General features: G+C 45.8%; 1 protein-coding gene across 3 annotated transcripts in view; it reads right to left on the reverse strand.

Annotated features, from left to right (window-relative positions):
* Window positions 1–18,558, reverse strand: part of ALDH1A3 (aldehyde dehydrogenase 1 family member A3) — a 63,028-nt gene that overhangs the window by 23,072 nt on the left and 21,398 nt on the right. For all 3 annotated transcript variants that reach the window (XM_039492806.1, XM_039492807.1, XM_039492805.1), the window contains exons 2-5: window positions 17,883–17,987; window positions 10,147–10,287; window positions 4,816–4,945; window positions 3,032–3,093 (exon numbers count right to left, since the gene is read on the reverse strand). In XM_039492806.1, coding sequence (XP_039348740.1) covers window positions 3,032–3,093; window positions 4,816–4,945; window positions 10,147–10,287; window positions 17,883–17,987 — 438 coding nt within the window. The remainder of the gene's footprint in view (window positions 1–3,031; window positions 3,094–4,815; window positions 4,946–10,146; window positions 10,288–17,882; window positions 17,988–18,558) is intronic.

Below are 18,558 nucleotides of genomic sequence, written 5' to 3' on the forward strand. Positions count from 1 at the left end.
AAGTGGAGATGCCATTCTGGGCTGCCACATACTTTGTCATCCCGATGTCCCAGCTAAAAGTTGGATTTACATCTTATTATTTTATACCTCAGGCCTCCTTCCGCTGCACAGCCACACCACAGGACCATAACTGACTGAATACCAGCCCCATGTCCATGCATGGCTATCCAGGAAACCACAACTGGAGTTCCAATTTGCTGACATAGCTATTTGCAGCAATACATTTCCCAGTCTTCCCAGTACGTTAATGAGGGTAACCTCATGGCTACACATTAAAAATCTCCAAATAATTCCACTGGGTTTGTTCTTTTGTGGTTAGTTTATTTCAAAGCACTTAATTTTATAACCCTAGATAAATTAGCACAAGAGTAAGTACTTAATCGCTTACTCTTAGGCCTCAACTGGAGCAGTGTGTCCAGTTCTGGGCCCAACATTTCAGGAAAGATGTGGACAAATTGAAGAAAGTCCAGAGAAGAGCAACAAAAATGATTAAAAGGTCTAGAAAACATGACCTGTGAGAGGAGACTGAAAAAACTGGGTTTGTTTAGTCTGGACAAGAGAGGGGACATGTGAACAGTTGTCGAGTACATAAAAGGTTGTTACAAGGAAGAGGGAGAAAAATTGTTGTTCTTAACCTCTGAGGACAGGACAAGCAGCAATGGGCTTAACTTGCAGCAAGGGCGGTTTAGGTTGGACATTAGGAAAAACTTCCTAACTGTCAGAATGGTTAAGCACTAGAATAAATTGCCTAGGGAGGTTGTGGAATCTCCATCATTGGAGATTTTTAAAAGCAGGTTAGACAAACACCTGTCAGGGAAGCTCTAGATAATACTTAGTCCTGCCATGAGTGAGAGGACTGGACTAGATGACTTCGAGGTCCCTTCCAGTGCTATGATTCTATAACTGTTAGGCCTCTGCTAACTACCAGTACGTCCCTCAGCCTGCACCGCTTCCAGCAGCTCCCATTGGCCTGGAGCAGCAAACTGCAGCCAGTGGGAGCCGCGATCAGCCAGATGTGCAGACGCGACACGTAAACAAACTGGCCCGGCCCGCCAGGGGCTTTCCCTACACAAGCGGCATCCCAAGTTTGGGAAACACTGATCTACAGGACACTCTCCTATTCTGTCTCCCAATCCCTCTGCAGTCACCCCTCTCAGGCAAAAATAAACAGTCCATTCAACCCCAAGATCTAGGTCAGAAGTCAGTCACGAGGGACCTGATCCTGTTCCTACTGAAGTTAGTAGCAAAATCTTCCATTGACATTAATGCAAACTGGATCAGGCTCAAAGTCTCCAGCATCCCACCAAAAACACTGAGTTGTTTTAGTCTGGTTCACCCTCCACAACACTGGCCCGAGATCTTCCTCTGACCTTCCCCAACAGACTCCCACAGCAAAGTAGCTTACACACTACTCTTTGCCTCTAACACAGATGTCCAAAAGCACTTGACAACCATTGCGGCTCCTCTACAGCTGTAAATTCTGGCTGCCTATTTAAATAAAGCTAATACCACTTGCTGAAGAACTGAGGAATTCCAAGTACTAGCCAGAGTTTCTCAGCATCAGAAACAAACCCACCAGGAAAAGGAAAATGGTATTGATCAGCTATAAAACAAACAATGGCAAATGACCATTTAAAAACTAAACAAACCACAATGCCTCCCAGCCAGTCAACAACTGTAACTATCAGGACAACTACCTTGCAACCACTCAATAAGAAAAGGATCAAGAGGTAAGAATAGCAGATGATCATGGATGGGTCACTGGTTACTTTTATGTAAGTGCCATATGGGAGACTGACACTTGATCTTGAGATCCAGCCTTCTATGCCAAAGAGCCGTTCAGAACGCCATAGGTTAATTCCTTCTGATGAGTCAAGAAACAACATCAACAGGCTCCAAAGGGAATGCTCTCCAGTTCAACTTCCTCATCTAGGAGGGTGTGATGGGGCACACTTGTCCCGCACTGGTACTGCGAGGGTTAACTCCACTCTCTGGGCCAAGGAGGCCACGCCCCCGCAGCCCTGCTCCGCATGCTCCAGATGGAGATTAGGTATAAAAGGGAGCAGCTCAGGCTCAGCTCATTCAGGGCTGACCACCAAAGAGAGGACACACGCAGCAAGCTCCAGCCCAGGAACCACAGAAGCCCCAGACAGCAGAAGCCAGGGATGCGGAGACTCCGGAGGATGCCCAGTGAGTGGCGGAGTTGTTGGGAGCCATACTGATCGAGGAGCCCAGAGACCATGGCAACGCTTGGACCACAACATCAGGAACCGGGTAGAAAGTAACTCATGGACACTAGTTCTGTTGTCAAGTGGAGTCAGCGTATTTCGGACGGATTCCCAACTGACCTGGTGGCAGGCATACTTGCACTGACAGGGCCCTGAACTGGGACCTGGTGAAGCAGGGAGAGCCCAGGCCCCCTCTACCAGGCTGCCACCCACCCTGGAGTGGTAGCCCACTCCCCTGACAGGCCACGAGTTCACGTAGCCCCACAGAAGGAGCAGTTATACTGACTGGCCACTAGGCCCCACATCCCTGAGAGAGGGCGACCTTGCTGATGCTGGCCACTAGGCCACACAGCCCTGAGTGAGTGGCTCTACTGACTCTTGCCGCTAGGCCATACCACCTTGCTGAGCCAGGTGGCCACACGGGCTCTGATGACCACTAGGCGATATACCCCAGTTGAACTGGGAACCCATAGTGACTTGGGCCATTGGGTCTCACATCCCTGTGGGAAGGGCCCATCACCCTGACTCTGGCCATTGGGCCACACAACCTTGAGAGCATGCGCAGCCATCCTGACTTTTGCCATTAGTCCACACAACCCCCAGACAACAGGTGGTTGTAAGGACACGACCGCGGGGAAGTAATTATCCTGCCCCAAGAGAGGATGAGGCACACTTGCCCTGCGACAGAAGGCAATGACTGCAATGCTGGGGGGGGGGGCATGCATATATATTTTTGTAACTAGAGGGGACCCTCGGGGTAGGAGCACCTCTTGGCTAAAAACATTAGACAGTCTTACACTTACCGGCGTTATAGCCCCACAGACCCCCATCGGTTCATGCATGGTGAAACAGACAACATTTTCATCTGCAAAACAAAAACGTGTAAGGGATCAAAGCTAATATTGCGACATACCCACATGTACTGCCCTAGTGGGGGGTTAAATAGTGGAAACAATATAAAATGAGTATATAAGTAACAGACCAGTGAGGCAGAATGAATATAAACTAGTTAAAGGACATGAAGCTAATCTGAGAAGATTGTGGAGTCACCCAGTCTATCCCCCACCCAGGCAGGGTGCTCTTCAAAAAGGATGAAAATTATCTGATGGGAAGCATCTACCCCAGAACAATTCTGATCTTCTGCTAAATACAGAGAGCCAAGTGCTGCTCTAATTCAGACTGGTATAACCCTTCGAAATCCAGACTTTCATCACATCAATTCCACTGGGTCAGTTCCTCTCTTACACTTGCTGCTCAGACACGTTCAGTTGGTGTAATTCTTCATTTCAGTGAAGAATAAAAGAAAATTAAAAATCATAAGTGTTGATAATTCGTTGGGGGGGTTTATTTCCCAGGGAAAAATTTCAAAAAAATTTTGTGTGACAAATTGCCACAAGAAATATTTAAACAAAAAATTATTTCAATTTGATTCAAAAATAAAGTTTTGATTTGATTCAATTAGAATCAAACATTTTGTTTCTGATAATAGAAACAAAAAATATTTTAGTGTTAATTTCCTGTCACAAGATTTAATAAAATCATTTGCCCATTAGAAATTTTGCTTTCTATGAAGCTCCATTTGGGGTGGGGGTGGGGGCACTCTAGTTATTATGCACTTTGGAAGTGATCTCAAACAAGACTGAGAGCCAGTCTCCATAGAGAACAGACCTGCAAATTAAAGCTTGGGTGACAGAAATATCTGATTTGCCATAGGCTTGGACTCTGTTACCCTTAAATCAATGCTGACTGGTGGAGGGTGGGGTGAGAGGTGGAACAAGTGCAGTCCTTCAGAGCTACCAGAAGGAGCCGCTCTTTAACCTTTGTCTGTGGTGCTCTTTCCTTCATGGACAAGCACCAGCTATCATGAGGGCAAAGGAAAGGAGCAGGCTGCTGACTTTCAATTAGCTGTTCACTCACTTCGTGCAAACACCTTTGTTACCTTAAGTAAACACCCTGTCATTTCCCAAAGCCACACCTGTGCTCACACATGAGCAGATAGATTCTTCCCTCCGTTACTCACACTAAATCCGCTGGCATGGGTGTAATGAAGCACAGAATTGTGCACAACCTCTGGCAGAGGAGTTTTAAAAAAAAATGCTGCAAGTGTTCAAAAATCAATTAAATACCTCTACAAACTAGAGCTTGACCAAATCCCCAGGAACTGAATGTCTGCCACGTACTTTGATTACCGACAGATCTGAGCTAGCAGGTCTGGCCTCTCTCCAATAAACCCAATTTAACTAACAACAAAGAAGGTACTCAAAAAATATCCTTTGAACTTTGATTTCCAATGCACTCTCACCAACAGTGAAATCTTGAGTTTCAGTGAAACTGGATGCACAATAACCAGGGATAGAATTCTCATAAGTCTATAGGGCAGTTCCAAAATGCTCAGGGAGATACATAATCTTCTGTTAAAAACTCTATGGCTTTTCCATAAGGGAAAAGGCATAAAGTAATTTGGGGGGTGGAAGGGAGGAATGATTTTTTTCAGAAGGGAAACTCCCTAAACTGGTTCTGTCTCAATGTACTTGATATCTCAGACTAAAGGAGCTTTTAAATGTGAACATGGAATGGTTCAACTTACCCACTGGGATAGTTCTGCCTTGGATTTTATCAGCCCACCCAGCATAATATCTAAGTGTCTTTATACAGCCTTCCAAGTCAATGAAGAAGGCATGAAGAAAAGGTTTCCCTGTGTCCATTGTTTCCAAGGTCTGAAACAACAAATCACATGCATGGTTATATACTGCTTAATATTTATTGGGGGGGGGGGAGGGGTTGTTTTTAAAGATTCTAGACAAAAAATTTTCTGCAGTCTACAAGGTTTATCTTTCTTCCACCCCGCACAAATGGAGAGGGGTGCTCTCTTCCCCCTCCCCCCCACCATGGATGATGATGGGATGGATTGCACCCTCAGCAAGTTTGCAGATGACACCTAGCTGGAGGGAGAGGTAGATCTGCTGGAGGGTAGGCATAGGGTCCAGAGTGACCTAGACAAATTGGAGGATTGGGCCAAAAGAAATCTGATGAAGTTCAACAAGGAGAAGTGCAGCATCCTGCCCTTAAGATGAAAGAATCCCATGCACCGCTACAGGCTGGGGACCGACTGGCTAAGCGGCAGTTCTTCAGAAAAAGACCTGGGGATTACAGTGAGTGAGAAGCTGGATATGAGTCTATGTGCCCTTGTTGCCAAGAAGGAAAACGGCATATTGGGCTGCATTGGTAGAAGCATTGCCCGGAAGTGATTATTCCCCTTTATTAGGCACTGGTGAGGCCACATCTGGGAGTACTGCGTCCAGTTTTGGGCCCCCCTACAAAAAGGATGTGGACAAATTGGAGAGCATCCAGCGGAGGGCAATGAAAGTGATTAGGGGGCTGGGGCACATGGCTTATGAGGAGAGGCTGAGGGAAACTGAGCTTATTTAGTCTGCAAAAGAGAAGAGTGAGGGGGGGGGGGGAATTTGATAGTAGCCTTCAACTACCTGAAGGGGGGTTCCAAAGAGGATGGAGCTCGGCTGTTCTCAGTGGTGGCAGATGACAGAACAAGGGTCTCATGTTGCAGTGGGGGAGGTCTAATTTGGATATTAGGGAAAAACAATTTCATTAGGACGGTGGTGAAGCATTGGAATGGGTTACCTAGGGAGGTGGTGGAATCTCCATTCTTAAAGGTTTAAGACTCGGCTTGACAAAGCCCTGGCTGGGATGATTTTGTTGGGGTTTGGACTAGATGACCTCCTGAGGTCTCTTCTAACCCTAGTCTTCTATGATACTCTGATAGAAAAAGCCTTCTTTGTTCACTGGATGATGGAAAGCATGTTTGGAGAGCACGTGCCTTTAGTAAAGTAACCTCTTTGGGCCCAAATCTGCTCTCACACTGGTGCAAACCAGGGATATCTCCAATGAGGTCAATGGAGTTATAGCTTGGACCAGTTTTATACCAGCATGTCAGAATCTGGCTCCTCCTCTTTTTGCAGTTCCAAATTCCAGTGGCCCTGTTCCTCTCCTCTTGTCATGCAAGCTGGACAAGAACCAGCATAAAGGAGGCACTACTCCTTGGTTGAATTAAATGTGTGAACAAAGGTGAAGTTGTACACTGCCATCCTTCAGAACCTTGGAGGTCCAAACAGGATCTGAATAGACTTCCCCCTTCACAGGGAGTAGGATTCTTATCCAGCTGGAGTAGTGCCTGCTAAAATTATTGTACATGCAGTGCCCCGATTTCTAAAAATAAACAGACAAAGCGGTCATGAGAGTGACTGAAAAAGCCATACCAGGGGCTGGCAGGAAGCTCAAACTGAGCTTCCTGGTTTGTTTATGGCTCAAGGAGGTTCTCTTAATTTTCTATTTTTGACACGAATTTAACTTAGCGAGCGGTGTTTCGATCACACAGCCTTTTGCATAAAGATGGGCAGAAACATTTATGTTTCCAGTAGTGTTGGAACTAAGCCACATGGATGCAGAGCTGGATTTTTCCTAAGTCCAGGGATGTTCAGAACTGGGGGTTTGGTTGTGCTCATCTTGAGATTTGAGTCAACCATGAAGATGGGTCAGTGAGGTTGCCCCAGGAAAAGCCTCAACTCACCACAGCAAGTTGACACATCCTTAACTCTAAGCCCACGGCTAAGACCATCCCTATTTACGGCAGCACTCAATTTTTAAGCACGTGCTTAAGTCCCAATGGCTACAATGAGACTTAAGCATGTTCTGAAGTGCAGTGCTAGGTGGGGTGGATTTCAGCCTGTGCTTAAAGCTAAGCACAGGCTCAAGCATTGTTTTGAATCAGGGCCAATATGAACACACAATTTGGCCTGAGTACAGATACAAGCCCTCCTGGAGTTCAGGGATGTCCGATATGGTTTTAGTTTAGCCCCATATCCAAGTTAGAGAAGAGTCCCACAGAAATCAGTGGAAGTCTCTGACTTTATCAGGTTGTGGAGCAAGTCGTCCTTCCCTTGGACTGACCATGAGGCTTCATTCTTCAAGACCAAGACATTGTTGCAAAAAGCTATTTTCCCTTTTTGGTGTAAACAAGATTGTCCAAATTCACACAGCATCACATCCTACTTGAAGTTTCATTTTGCAAGCAGCATGTTCATGAAAAGTGTGCCCAGTGATACATTTTAAGTCCTGAACTAAAAGCAGCAGGAAGCAGTTGCTTTCCCCCACCCCTGCCCTTTACTCTCGGGGCAGAGGGGAGGGGAAGTAAACTTGCAAATTGACAAGAATTGGATGTGCACCCTTCTTTGTTCCTCTGTAATGTATAGAAAAGGTCAAGAGATTTCTGTGCATGTCTTTACACCGTCTAACCTGGAAGACTCCATGACAGCATCACAAGAGCAAAGACTGAAAAAGTGGAGAAGGAAAATTGTAACAGTTTAAAAGAACTGTTTGTATTAACACTCATTTAATATCAGTGGCCAGTCAAGGTTTTGGAGACAATCTTGTTAAAGCTTGTTCAGTTAAGTGTGAGAGCTAACAGAAATCCCGTCAAATCCTTTGGCAAAAGACGACAACCAGACAGGACATTCCTGATACTGAAGGTTAAAAGCAAGCCGAAAAAATTTGTCCATCGGAAAGAAAAAGAGGCACAAGGCCAACTTAAAAAAAATGTTGTTGGTTACTGAGATCAAACACTCTTATTTCTGGGAAAATTTGAGTCAGAACTTTGTGGCTTAGGCCCAAAGCTAATTTTTGCTTTTTTAAAAAAAGATGACAAATGTCCAAATGAACTAGTGTCTCTCCTCCTGGTCCCAGCTTGCGCATATCACACAGCCATCACAAGTCTAGCATCACTCACCTCTCTGTCTGGCAGAGGCACTAGGAGCACATCAGGACCAAACTGCATGGACCAAGCTTCCCGGGGCAACCAGATTAGGAAGAGGGAGGAGTTGCAATACACAGTGCAGGTGCATTGGTTCTGTGAGCAGTCAAGTCATAGTGGAATAATTTTTATGATGAGCTAGAGGCACAGATGGATGTTTTGTGAACAGAGTCGGCTCCAGCTTTTTTGCCACCCCAAGCAGCGAGGCCAAAAAAGAGCCACGACCAGCGGCACTTCGGCAGCAGCTCTACTGCGCGCCGCTTCATTCTTCAGCGGTGGGTCCTTTCCTCTGAGAGCGAGTGAGGGACTCGCCGCCGAATTGCCGAAGAAGATCTGGACATGCCGTCCCTTTCCATTGGCCGCCCCAAGCACCTGCTTCCTTTGCTGGTGCCTGGAGCCGGCCCTATTTGTGAATAGCTCAAAATCTTCACACACATCTTTCTGCCGTTTATTTCAATTGCTATAAGGAAGTTAAATCCTTTAGACATTCCATTTGATGTGGCTTACTGCAAATCAGTCACGTTGTTTTATTGTTGCCATTGTCACTTGTCCCCTTTAATGTTCTGATAAGTAGAACACCCAAGTCAGGGATGGCACAGACCTATTTAGGTCATCCTCTGCCAATGCAAGACTGTTCCCAACTCTGTATCTTTGTTCTTCTCTTCAGATGTTTCTTTCATTGAATTCCACACAGACATGATTCCTTATTTAACATAGTGATTATAGAACCTTTTAGCCTTAGCCGGTTGTCTTTGCCTGCTAGTTTTAAACAGGGTGGGGGTTATTTGTTCATTTTGTTCTAGGACTTTATTTAAATATTTATTTAACACCATAGGTAAGAACGTTAACCTGAAGTAAGGATATGGTGTTTTTTTTAAATATTTTTTTATTTATTTATTAAGTTCAGTAACTCAAAGCTAACACATGACATGGACATCTCCAATGCATGCCCTAAACTCTCAAACCAGAGAGTTGAATTCACCACGGCACCAATGCAGTTAGCCAAGGATGAATATGACCACCCATGGGTGCCACCACCTCCCATGAATCCACTCTGTGGATGCAGGCCCTGATGGCCCCATCCTGCAGTCTTTACTCACATCAGCCTCAGTTTTGCCCAGCCTAGTCTAAAACAAGTCAGTTGCCCTGTTGAAGTCAATGTCGCTTAAGCACCTGTCTAAAGTTATATGTGCTTTGCCGAATTGCACTAGACTGCTGAACGATCGCCTCAGAGGCATTCCCAAAGACAATGCTTATGTGGCTCCACTGCTCAATCTTTTTTTTTTTGTTCCAAAAAAGAGAAATTGTTTAGCAAATAACACCTAGTAGTTTAAATCAGTGTTCCCTGCAGAGTGAGTATAAGCAGCATTAAGTATTGAGCATCCTTTGTCCTCCTACCCCCCAAGCTGACACGGGCAAGCTAGACACCCATCAACTGTATTTCACCAAGTGGACAAGACCAGGCAGGGCTAGGGGAGGGTAAACAAACCAGCCCGATGGCAAAAAGAAAGGAGTTAAGAAGGTGAGGCTTTGCCGCGGTCGTTCCCTGACGACTCAAGCTCATTGACTTGGAAAGGTTTCCTAGCCTCCCATTGCATGGGACATGGAGATCAAACAGGGGAGGAGAGGCAGCTTTTCCAAGTCAGCAATCAGCCAGGGGCTTTACCCTCTCATGGTGTGTGGGCATGGGGGGGAAAGAGAGCACAAAGCACTATTCAGGTTTGAAGAGGGAGGTAGGCTTCACCTACAAAGCTAAGGTCTAGGGTGACCTCATCCAGAGCACTGAAAAGAACGCTGGATTTGGAATTTTTCCCTTTAATGAGGCAGAGATGCCCTTAAACAGCTCTCTCAAAATCAGTGACTTTAATATTATTAATTATTATTATTATTATTATTAAAGTCCCTCTATCCAAATGTTACTAAACCGAGCTGGGAGCTCGGGAAACAAAAGCCTCCCTGCAGATGGGACTCCCCTTTCAAATAAACTAAACACAAGCTACAACCAGCCCCAGATCTCCAGGGCAGCCAGAGGGACAGAATTAAGTAGTCAGTCAATTCTGGTTTATTATCACTCTCCCACCACGTTTCACTTACCGCCAAAATGACTCTGTCTCGCTCGATGAGATCGGCTAGTTTGTGGAGGAGCCTTCCTCTGCTTAAGGCATCCATTTGTCTCCATAGAGATCCTCTCTGGAACGCTGCTTTCGCTGCCTCTACTGCCTTATCTACGTCGGGCTAAAGCAACCAAACACACACAATATTCAGGTTAGAGAGAGACAAAATTACATGGTGCTATGAACAGCTACCAAGCAGGTTGGTTCCTATGCTGTGTCCTGCAGAGCCTGCCTACTGTAATATTGAATCATCTGCTAAGAGTCTCCTGTTTTGCTGCTGAACATAGGTCAGATCTTGCAAGATTCCAAGCGGCTTCAGACTCTAGTAGGATTTGACCTTGCCGGATAGGAACCTAAAATCAAATTTTGCAGAGCTAAGATCTTTCAGGATGAGTCGTGAAGTTTATGGAATTAGACCAGGATTCGCTGACAGGATTTAAAAATATATATATATTTTATACATATTTTCAAGTTCCTATATTTTCTACTCTACATACTTTGTTGGCAAGAGTGAAAAATATGCCCAGTCTGGCTCCTAGTGGAGAACGGGCAAGACTTTCATTGACCTCAGCGGCAGCAGGACTGGGCCTGGTGCATTCACAAGCCAAATCTGGATGGATCAATATTTTTAAAACAAAGATGTGGGAAAGAAGATATATTCAGAGTATGGATATTATGATGGTTTTAGCCCAGGGAATAGTTACAGCTCACAGACCCCACTGGACAATCCCAGTTTTCCTTGTAAATCCATAATCAAACGTGTCAATAACAGTTTTAATTCACAAAATTCACTTAGATCCTAGACAGCATTTTCAGAAGAACCACGTGCCCCCCTTTCTGGAGGGCTGTTAGTGTTTTTGGCTCAATGCTTTGGCCCTAACCCTCAGATGATGTAAATCAGCATAGCTCCACTGAAGTCAGTTTTCAGCCGGGAATAGGGGCCCATGACCATTGATATGTTTTTTGTTGTAACACTGGCTGCTACATTTACTCACACAAGACGTTGCTGTGGATTACTCACATGAGTGAAGTGCCCCTACAAACACCTTATGCATTTAATCTGGTCAATATATGCCCCAGCAATTTTCGCCTCTAAATGTAAACTGATATTTTTCAGCCAAGATGAAATCCGGGCCTGACTGAAGCCAATGAGAGTTATGCTGATGAATTCAGTGGAGCCAGGATTTCACCCCAAGTATCCATAAAACATACACTGCCGCCTGTCTTTGGAAGGAATCCCACCCTGTGCAATATCATCTAGAACACATCGTGTCTTTTTCTCCAGGATTAATCAAACTGTGCAACTACAGAATCCTCTAGTATGGGAGACCACAACAAGATGGACCTATTCCTGCACATATTTAATGCCAGACAAACAAGAAATGACACCTTTACTAAGGACAGACACTTTCAAGGGAGGAGTGGGTCACTGAAGAGTGCTACAGAAAAACACAACCAGTGATTAATTACACCGGAAGGTTTATACACAAAGCAAAGCAACAACAAACCACCAACAGCCAAATCCCACGGTTATTTAAGGTCCTTGGGCAAGCTGCTTCCCATATGTCCCCCACCCCAACCTCAGGGTAGTCCTGCAAGCATTTCCCCCCCCCCTCCCCCAACCCTCTTGTCCATTCACAGCCATTCTTGGGTCCTGTTGTATTAAATGAACAAAAACATTCAAAATAAAAACAGGAGGACTTGTGGCACCTTAGAGACTAACAAACTGATTTGAGCATAAGCTTTCGTGGGCTACAGCCCACTTAATCAGATGCATGTAGTGGAAAATACATTAGGAAGATTATATATATTATATATATATATATATATATATATATATATATTATATATATATACACACACACACACACACACACACACACACACACTCTCTCTCTCTCTCTCTAAAGTTCTCCAGTCCTACCACATGTCCATCCATTAAACCCTTCACTCCCAGACCTCTCTTGCCTGTAGTCTCACCTCAAGTTTCTCTGCTGGAGCCTACTTGTTCCCAACAGCCTCTGGTCTCCCTGGGCATCCTCCCTCTCTGTGGCTTCCTGCTGCTGGTTGTTACAGGGGAGTCAGAGTTCAGATGCACCTCCTTAGTAACTAGGGTGGGTCAGCCCCGGGCCTCTAGCTCTGAAGAGGCAAGCCACCCTGTTACAGGCACACCTACTTATTCCAGGTCTGCAAAGGGTTACATGGTATTTTGATCAGCCTTGAAAACAGAACCCCACCCTTGTCAGAAGGGCATTGGCTATGCTACTGTCTGCTAGGAAGCTAGTGCACTTGGGCACCCAGTTAGTCATCCCAGGCTATTTTTATCTCCACTATTATGGTAGATGTGGGAGCGGGGGGTGTCAGAGTGAATGCACACTATAACTGGGTGGATGCATTAACAGACAGTAGCAGGGCTCTGGAGTTACCCTGAATTCACACAGGCTACAGACAGGGCACAATTTGACCTAATCAGTTTAATCTGAATCAATTTATTTGGCACCTGCCAATCAGAGCAGAAACCACAGTCAAGCCTCCCCACTTTTAAGAAGTCCCCAACTTCATGCTGAAATTAGGATTTACAAGCCACGCCTGAAAGAAATATTTTAAATGGTAAATCAGGCAGGACACAAAACATAATGAAGGCGTCAGGTTTAAACACATTCCCTTTAAAAAGTGTTGTTTATCATCGCGATATGGAAGACAATTAGCACAGGTGATGCACGAGGCAGCTCTATGTCCATGCTGGCCGGGTTGTGGGAAATGAAGTTACAAGGATTGCCCCTAGCTCTGTGAGTGCACACATGGGAGGGCAGGCATGCAGCACAAAGAGCCTTCCCACCAGCCTCGTACACTTGTGCAATGGACAGGCTTGTGATCACAGGGCCCCATGCATACCTGAGGCTTGATCCAACTCCTACTGACGTCAATAGGAATGTTTCCATTGGCTTCAATGGGAGTTGAGTCAAACTCCAGGTGTGCATGGAACTGGTGGGATGGCCATTAGTGCTTCTCTGAGTGGGAGCATCATGTGTCCCTAGCACTTGCAGTTGATTGCGACATACTTGCTAGCCAGCTGGGAGGCTAGATGTGCTCCCTAATCTGCAGACCACATCCTCTTGGGCTCCTGAGATCCTGTTCATTTCCTTTCATGGGACCATGGTTGGGGAAAGGCCCCCTTCCTGCATTAACTACCCATGTGCTAGCATCACAAAAGAAGTGACTTCGCCCTCATCAACTTTGCAATTTTCCACTGAGATCATCATCATTACTAACAATCCAGCCCTTTCCAGAAGTCACGCTAGGCGCAATCTTACAGAATACAGCATTACTGTGGACCACGACTGTTCTCCAAAACTGGACATGTGGGCGACTCTGTGGTTAGCTATGTTCATTCCTACTCACTGCACTCCCAGATACCATACGTGGTTTGGTGTTTTGTATAGTCATTATGTATGCAAGCGGGAGAACTTCCCCAAAATACCTCAGTGGAAACTCAGCTATACCTCACATTAAGTGTCTGAGTTCAAACCAGCAAAGACAAAGAAATTCTTAGGTAAGGATGAAATTCCATTCTTAATCCACCCTATGATGACTAGGCACAAAAGGGGTCAGAACGGTGCGTTACACTACACAGATGTTGCAATCCGTAGGCACCATGCATGACATAAGGACAGAGTCATAGCTGTCAAGGTGCCAAGGACAAAACGTAGGACAAAAAGGAGGGGGACACAAGACCTAACAATTCACAGAGTTTCAGTCTGTGTGGGATTTATTTAGTATTGCACACACAAAACTACCTCAAGAGTTGCAAAGTCAAATGCTAAAAGGTTAGGAAATGCTAGACTTAAAGTTGCCTGTGAAACCTTAATTCAGCCCTCTTGTGTGTATGCGATTGTGATAATCTCTAATTACATCATCACAGCCTACTTTTTCCACAGGACCCTTATGGCTCTTGTCCCGTCTAACCCTCTCTTTCCCCCCGTGTCCCCTACTCAAACTCACAAGTCCAGTTCATCACCTCTGCATTTGAGTCAGGCCCCTTCCTCCTCCCTGCCAGGGTGCCAGGTGGTGGAACATTGAGTCCATAAGGAAGACAGTCTCCCGACTATTCGTTCCCGAGCCCAGTGCCACAGCAGCCCAGAGGAGCAATGGCAAAGAGAGTCCTGGTCAGCTCCAGGCTCTGTGAGGATAGCACACATGCACTATGGTTAGCAGGTGATGTAGGTGAAGAGAGGGGATAGAGCATGCCCAGTGCAGATGGAATCGCCAGGGAATTCTGCGAAGTCTCTACTGAGCATGTGCAAACAGATGGGTAAGTCTTTGAACACTTAAGTCAAATTTGGGCATCTCCACAGGAACCGCAACAGGCACATGCCTGAGACCAAGGTGACCCCCTCTCCCACCACCACCACCACCTGCCAAATGTCAAGTCCCTATTTCAAAGCACGGAGGCGCTAGAGCTTTTCAATGAAGCAGCTTGACGACTTTTGTTAACATGGGCAAAAACAATGTATTCTCCCCTCTAATCTCTCTCTCTCATAAATGGCTGAATCATTTCCCCTGAAACATCCCAAAAAAATATTCAGACTGAGGCAGACACTCAGTCAGGGCTGCCGGGGAGGGGGAGGGGGGGCAAGTGGGGCCACACAGCAGCTTCTGTAGTGACAGAACGTGCAGCCCCCTACAAGAGTTTTGGCCACCACAGCTGCAGAGCTCCTGTCTCCTCAAGCTGCCCCACTGAGAATACCCCAGAGCACGGCTCCACAGCAGTCTTCATTAACAAACCTAAGTCTGCCTGCATGAAACACCCGGAAATCTAGGATGGGGGGGATTAAACTGGGGCTGTGTTCATCTCAGAGGGTTCAGTTTGCACAAGACTCTTTGGCTCCAGGCCATGTGGATTTGCAACCACCAACCTCCGAGTTGGATTTTTAGGTACTAACAGACCCAAAGTTGCAAAGCAAAACTCAGGTGAATACACCCAGTTTGGCCTGTTTTGGGCCCTGAACACAAATTTTTTTAAACTCACTGAGCCCCAACCCCAGCCTTGTCTGCCGCCCCCTTCCCACCCCACACACACAGCAGAAGTGTCTGCATGTAGGATTTAGGGGATGCAAGGAGAGACTCTGGGTACAGCTAAACCGCAATTAAAAAAAAACCACCACAGCACTGAGTTTCAGAACCCAAACCCCACAAGCCTGAGTTAGCCGAACCAAGCCAGACATGGCCAGGCCACAGGTCTTTTACACTGCAGTGTAGACATACCCTCTGTGACCAAAATATCGTGCATTTGACCCATAGAGAGATTAGCCTGCACACCAGATATCCACAGAAACTTGCAGAACTTCCACAGCTTGATCCTTACAAGCCAGAGAGTTTCTCTCTCAGGAGAGCCCAGAGAAGGAAGTTTTCCAATGACAGTACCATGAGCTAGAAGCACCTGGCACCTGGGAGAGAACTGAGTAATGAGAGCTCTCTCTGTAGGCGAGACATGAGGTTGCCGCCTTTGTTTTGCTCAACAGTTTTCTTTAACAGAGGCACGAAAAGCAGGCCTGAAATACCCACCTAACGACTTTGTAACTACTTGAGGAGGCACTTAGCTCACATAACTATAGCGGAGCCATGGTCTGTGCCTAGTAAAAGTTACCTCAGGATTAGCCTCACCCCATAGTTTATACAGTCATTATAATTAGATGCAATGATGTGCTATATAAAATTAATCTATATAATTCCATGATATTATCTGGCCACTTTACAATTGCCTCCACTGTTGCATTGTGCATGGACAGTCTGAGTCTTCTGGACATCACAGGCATGAAGGCTGCTGCTTATTCCAAGGGGTCCTTCTCCCTGGATGTGTCTGCATTAAGCAGGTTATGAGCTTGCAACACTATCTAGGCTTGCCTTCTTCTCTAGGGCAGAGTCATAGACCCCACCCCATTGCCATATATAGCTAGGGTGGCCACCTGCCCAGGTTTTCCCAGGATCATTCCTTTTACTGGAGGTAGCCTGGGAAATCTGGAAAGGTGCTCAGTGTACCGAGACATTTTGGTTTTTTGCACTGCAGAAGTGGCAACCCTGTTATAGCATTATGGTCCATGGGAATGTCATTGGGAGGGGCATTCTTCTAACAAAGAATCTTTGGCCCATCGGTTTTCCTGTCCTAGAGCCGGGGTGTGTTGCTTGACCACAGAGGTGATGTGATACTCATGTGCTTAAAACATTCCCCATCCCACCGCTGATAAGGAGGGGACTTCGTTCCACAACATGAGGGTGAGGCCCCACCACTAACAATGGTGACAGGAGAGCCTTCCAGTCATCAGATGGAAAAAGGCAAGTTCTTGGACCTGTCCTTCCTCCTACCGCATGTCCACAAGGCCCACGTTCGTGAGGAGTTGTGGTATGGGTAGAAGGCAGGTCTTCTAGTGCCACTGACTCCAGTCAGAGGTTTGTGTGCCCAAGCAGGGCTGGATTACGGTTCTGAGGGGCCCGAGGCTAATGGGAGGGAAGAGCCCAAGTATGAATGACATATTGCAAAAAAAATTATGAAGGCATCAAACATTTCTCTACATAATTTTACATAAATAATATGTAAATAGGTAACTAGTTTATTCTACTCTCTCGACACTCAATTCTTCAAACAGATACTTCTGAGTAAGAGATAGCACGAGGGATGCGATGCTGTCCTTCGCTTAGGCTTCCTCCCTCCTAGCTAGTGGAGTGCTCATCTGCATGAGGATGAACATTGCAACATTCCCCAATGCCTGCTCAAACTACACCCACGGCTGGCACAGGCTTCTGTGGTAACTGGATTTTTAGTGTCCGGTCACCAGCGTTAACCGGATACCTGGCAGTGTGTTCCTGCAGCATGGGGAGACGCAGCAGGCTGACAGCTGAGCTCCTTCCAAGCCGCAGGGGGCTGCTACATGAGCAAGCTTGTTCTCCCCCCCCCCCACACACACCTGGCCACACCCCCTGCCCGATCAGTAGGGCCTAAAAAATAGGAGGGCCTAAGGCTATACCCTTATTAGCTTAATGGTTAATCTGGCCCTGTGCACAAGGCATGGACTATGGAATTCTTGATACTTCTATCAAATATTGATCACTCCCGTTCATCCTTTGGTTTGACTGATCATCACCTATTAATGGGACTGATGCATATCCACAGAGAAGGGACCAGAATCCAAGGTGGTTTGTTTTTAAAAAGTGTCCCTAAGAGGATCTTTAAAAATAAATGTGCATTCCTTCTTTGGTCTCAATCTCTGTCCACAACCCTGCAAAGGCTTCATTTTACACATGTGAGTAAACCTGCTGAAATCACTAAGCCTGCTTGTGTGTGTAAAGCTAAGCAGGTGTGTAAAGCATTTGTAAGCTGGGGGGGCGGTGGGAGGCGCTGAATTACAGCAAATAAGTGACCAAAAAAGGAGCTGCAATGGGGCAGTAGTTGTTTAATCACTCACTTCTAAACCTTGCAAACAATAGGTGGGATCACGCCTAAAATTCAGTTAAAATCGTTGCAGTAATCACCATCCCTAGCAAAGAAGCAACTCATGATTCTAGCGGAGTGGGACATAATTGATTCTCTCTAATCCATTTGAACAAGCATGACAAAATGTTTAGCTACCACAGGCTTTAAACCTGCAGCTGGGCCAATCACATTTTGTAACAAAAACGTACCCAGAATGCTTTCCTGATCTGTAGCTCAGAGAAACTTACCTTATCACCTTCCTCTACATCACAGATTTTCTCAGCCGTTGAGGGATTATATGTGGGAAACGTCTTTCCACTCATGGATTCGTGCCATTCGTTGTTAATAAATATCTAACGGGTCAAAAAGAAAAAAAAATAGCAAATACACATGTACCACGTGGAGGCTCAAGTATCTCTCTCTATGAGCCTGATCCTGCAAGAGGTGGAGAACCCACTGAAGCCAAAGGGAGTCAAGAGCATTTAGCACCTTTGCAGGATTAGGCCCCAATGATAACGGCTGTTTCCATTTTTAATTGGCAGTTAAACAAACCAAGGGAAGTACACATACGTAAAGGTCCAGTGAAGTCAGTTTTGATTGACCAAAGAATGCAGGATCAGGTCCACACAGTGTAATTCATATGATTTGACTTGTGAAATTTCAAACCCATATCCTTGGGCATGGCAAGCAGACACCAAGAGAAATCTACATATTTCAAGCACCAGAGCTCCTTCTACTGTACAAAGCACGAATATTATAGATGTTGGGTATATGCTGCTAATGTTGCTTATTTTGGGCTACTCACCAGTGATTTCTCCATTAGTATTTACCACCAGCGAATGTGCAGTATGGACCCAATCTTGCAATGCTACCTCACCCAAGGAGTCCTTACTCACAAATGCCCCTAGCACTTTGCCGTCTTTT

This window comes from Mauremys reevesii, linkage group 10, assembly GCF_016161935.1.
Source record: "Mauremys reevesii isolate NIE-2019 linkage group 10, ASM1616193v1, whole genome shotgun sequence".
Taxonomy (NCBI): domain Eukaryota; kingdom Metazoa; phylum Chordata; order Testudines; family Geoemydidae; genus Mauremys; species Mauremys reevesii.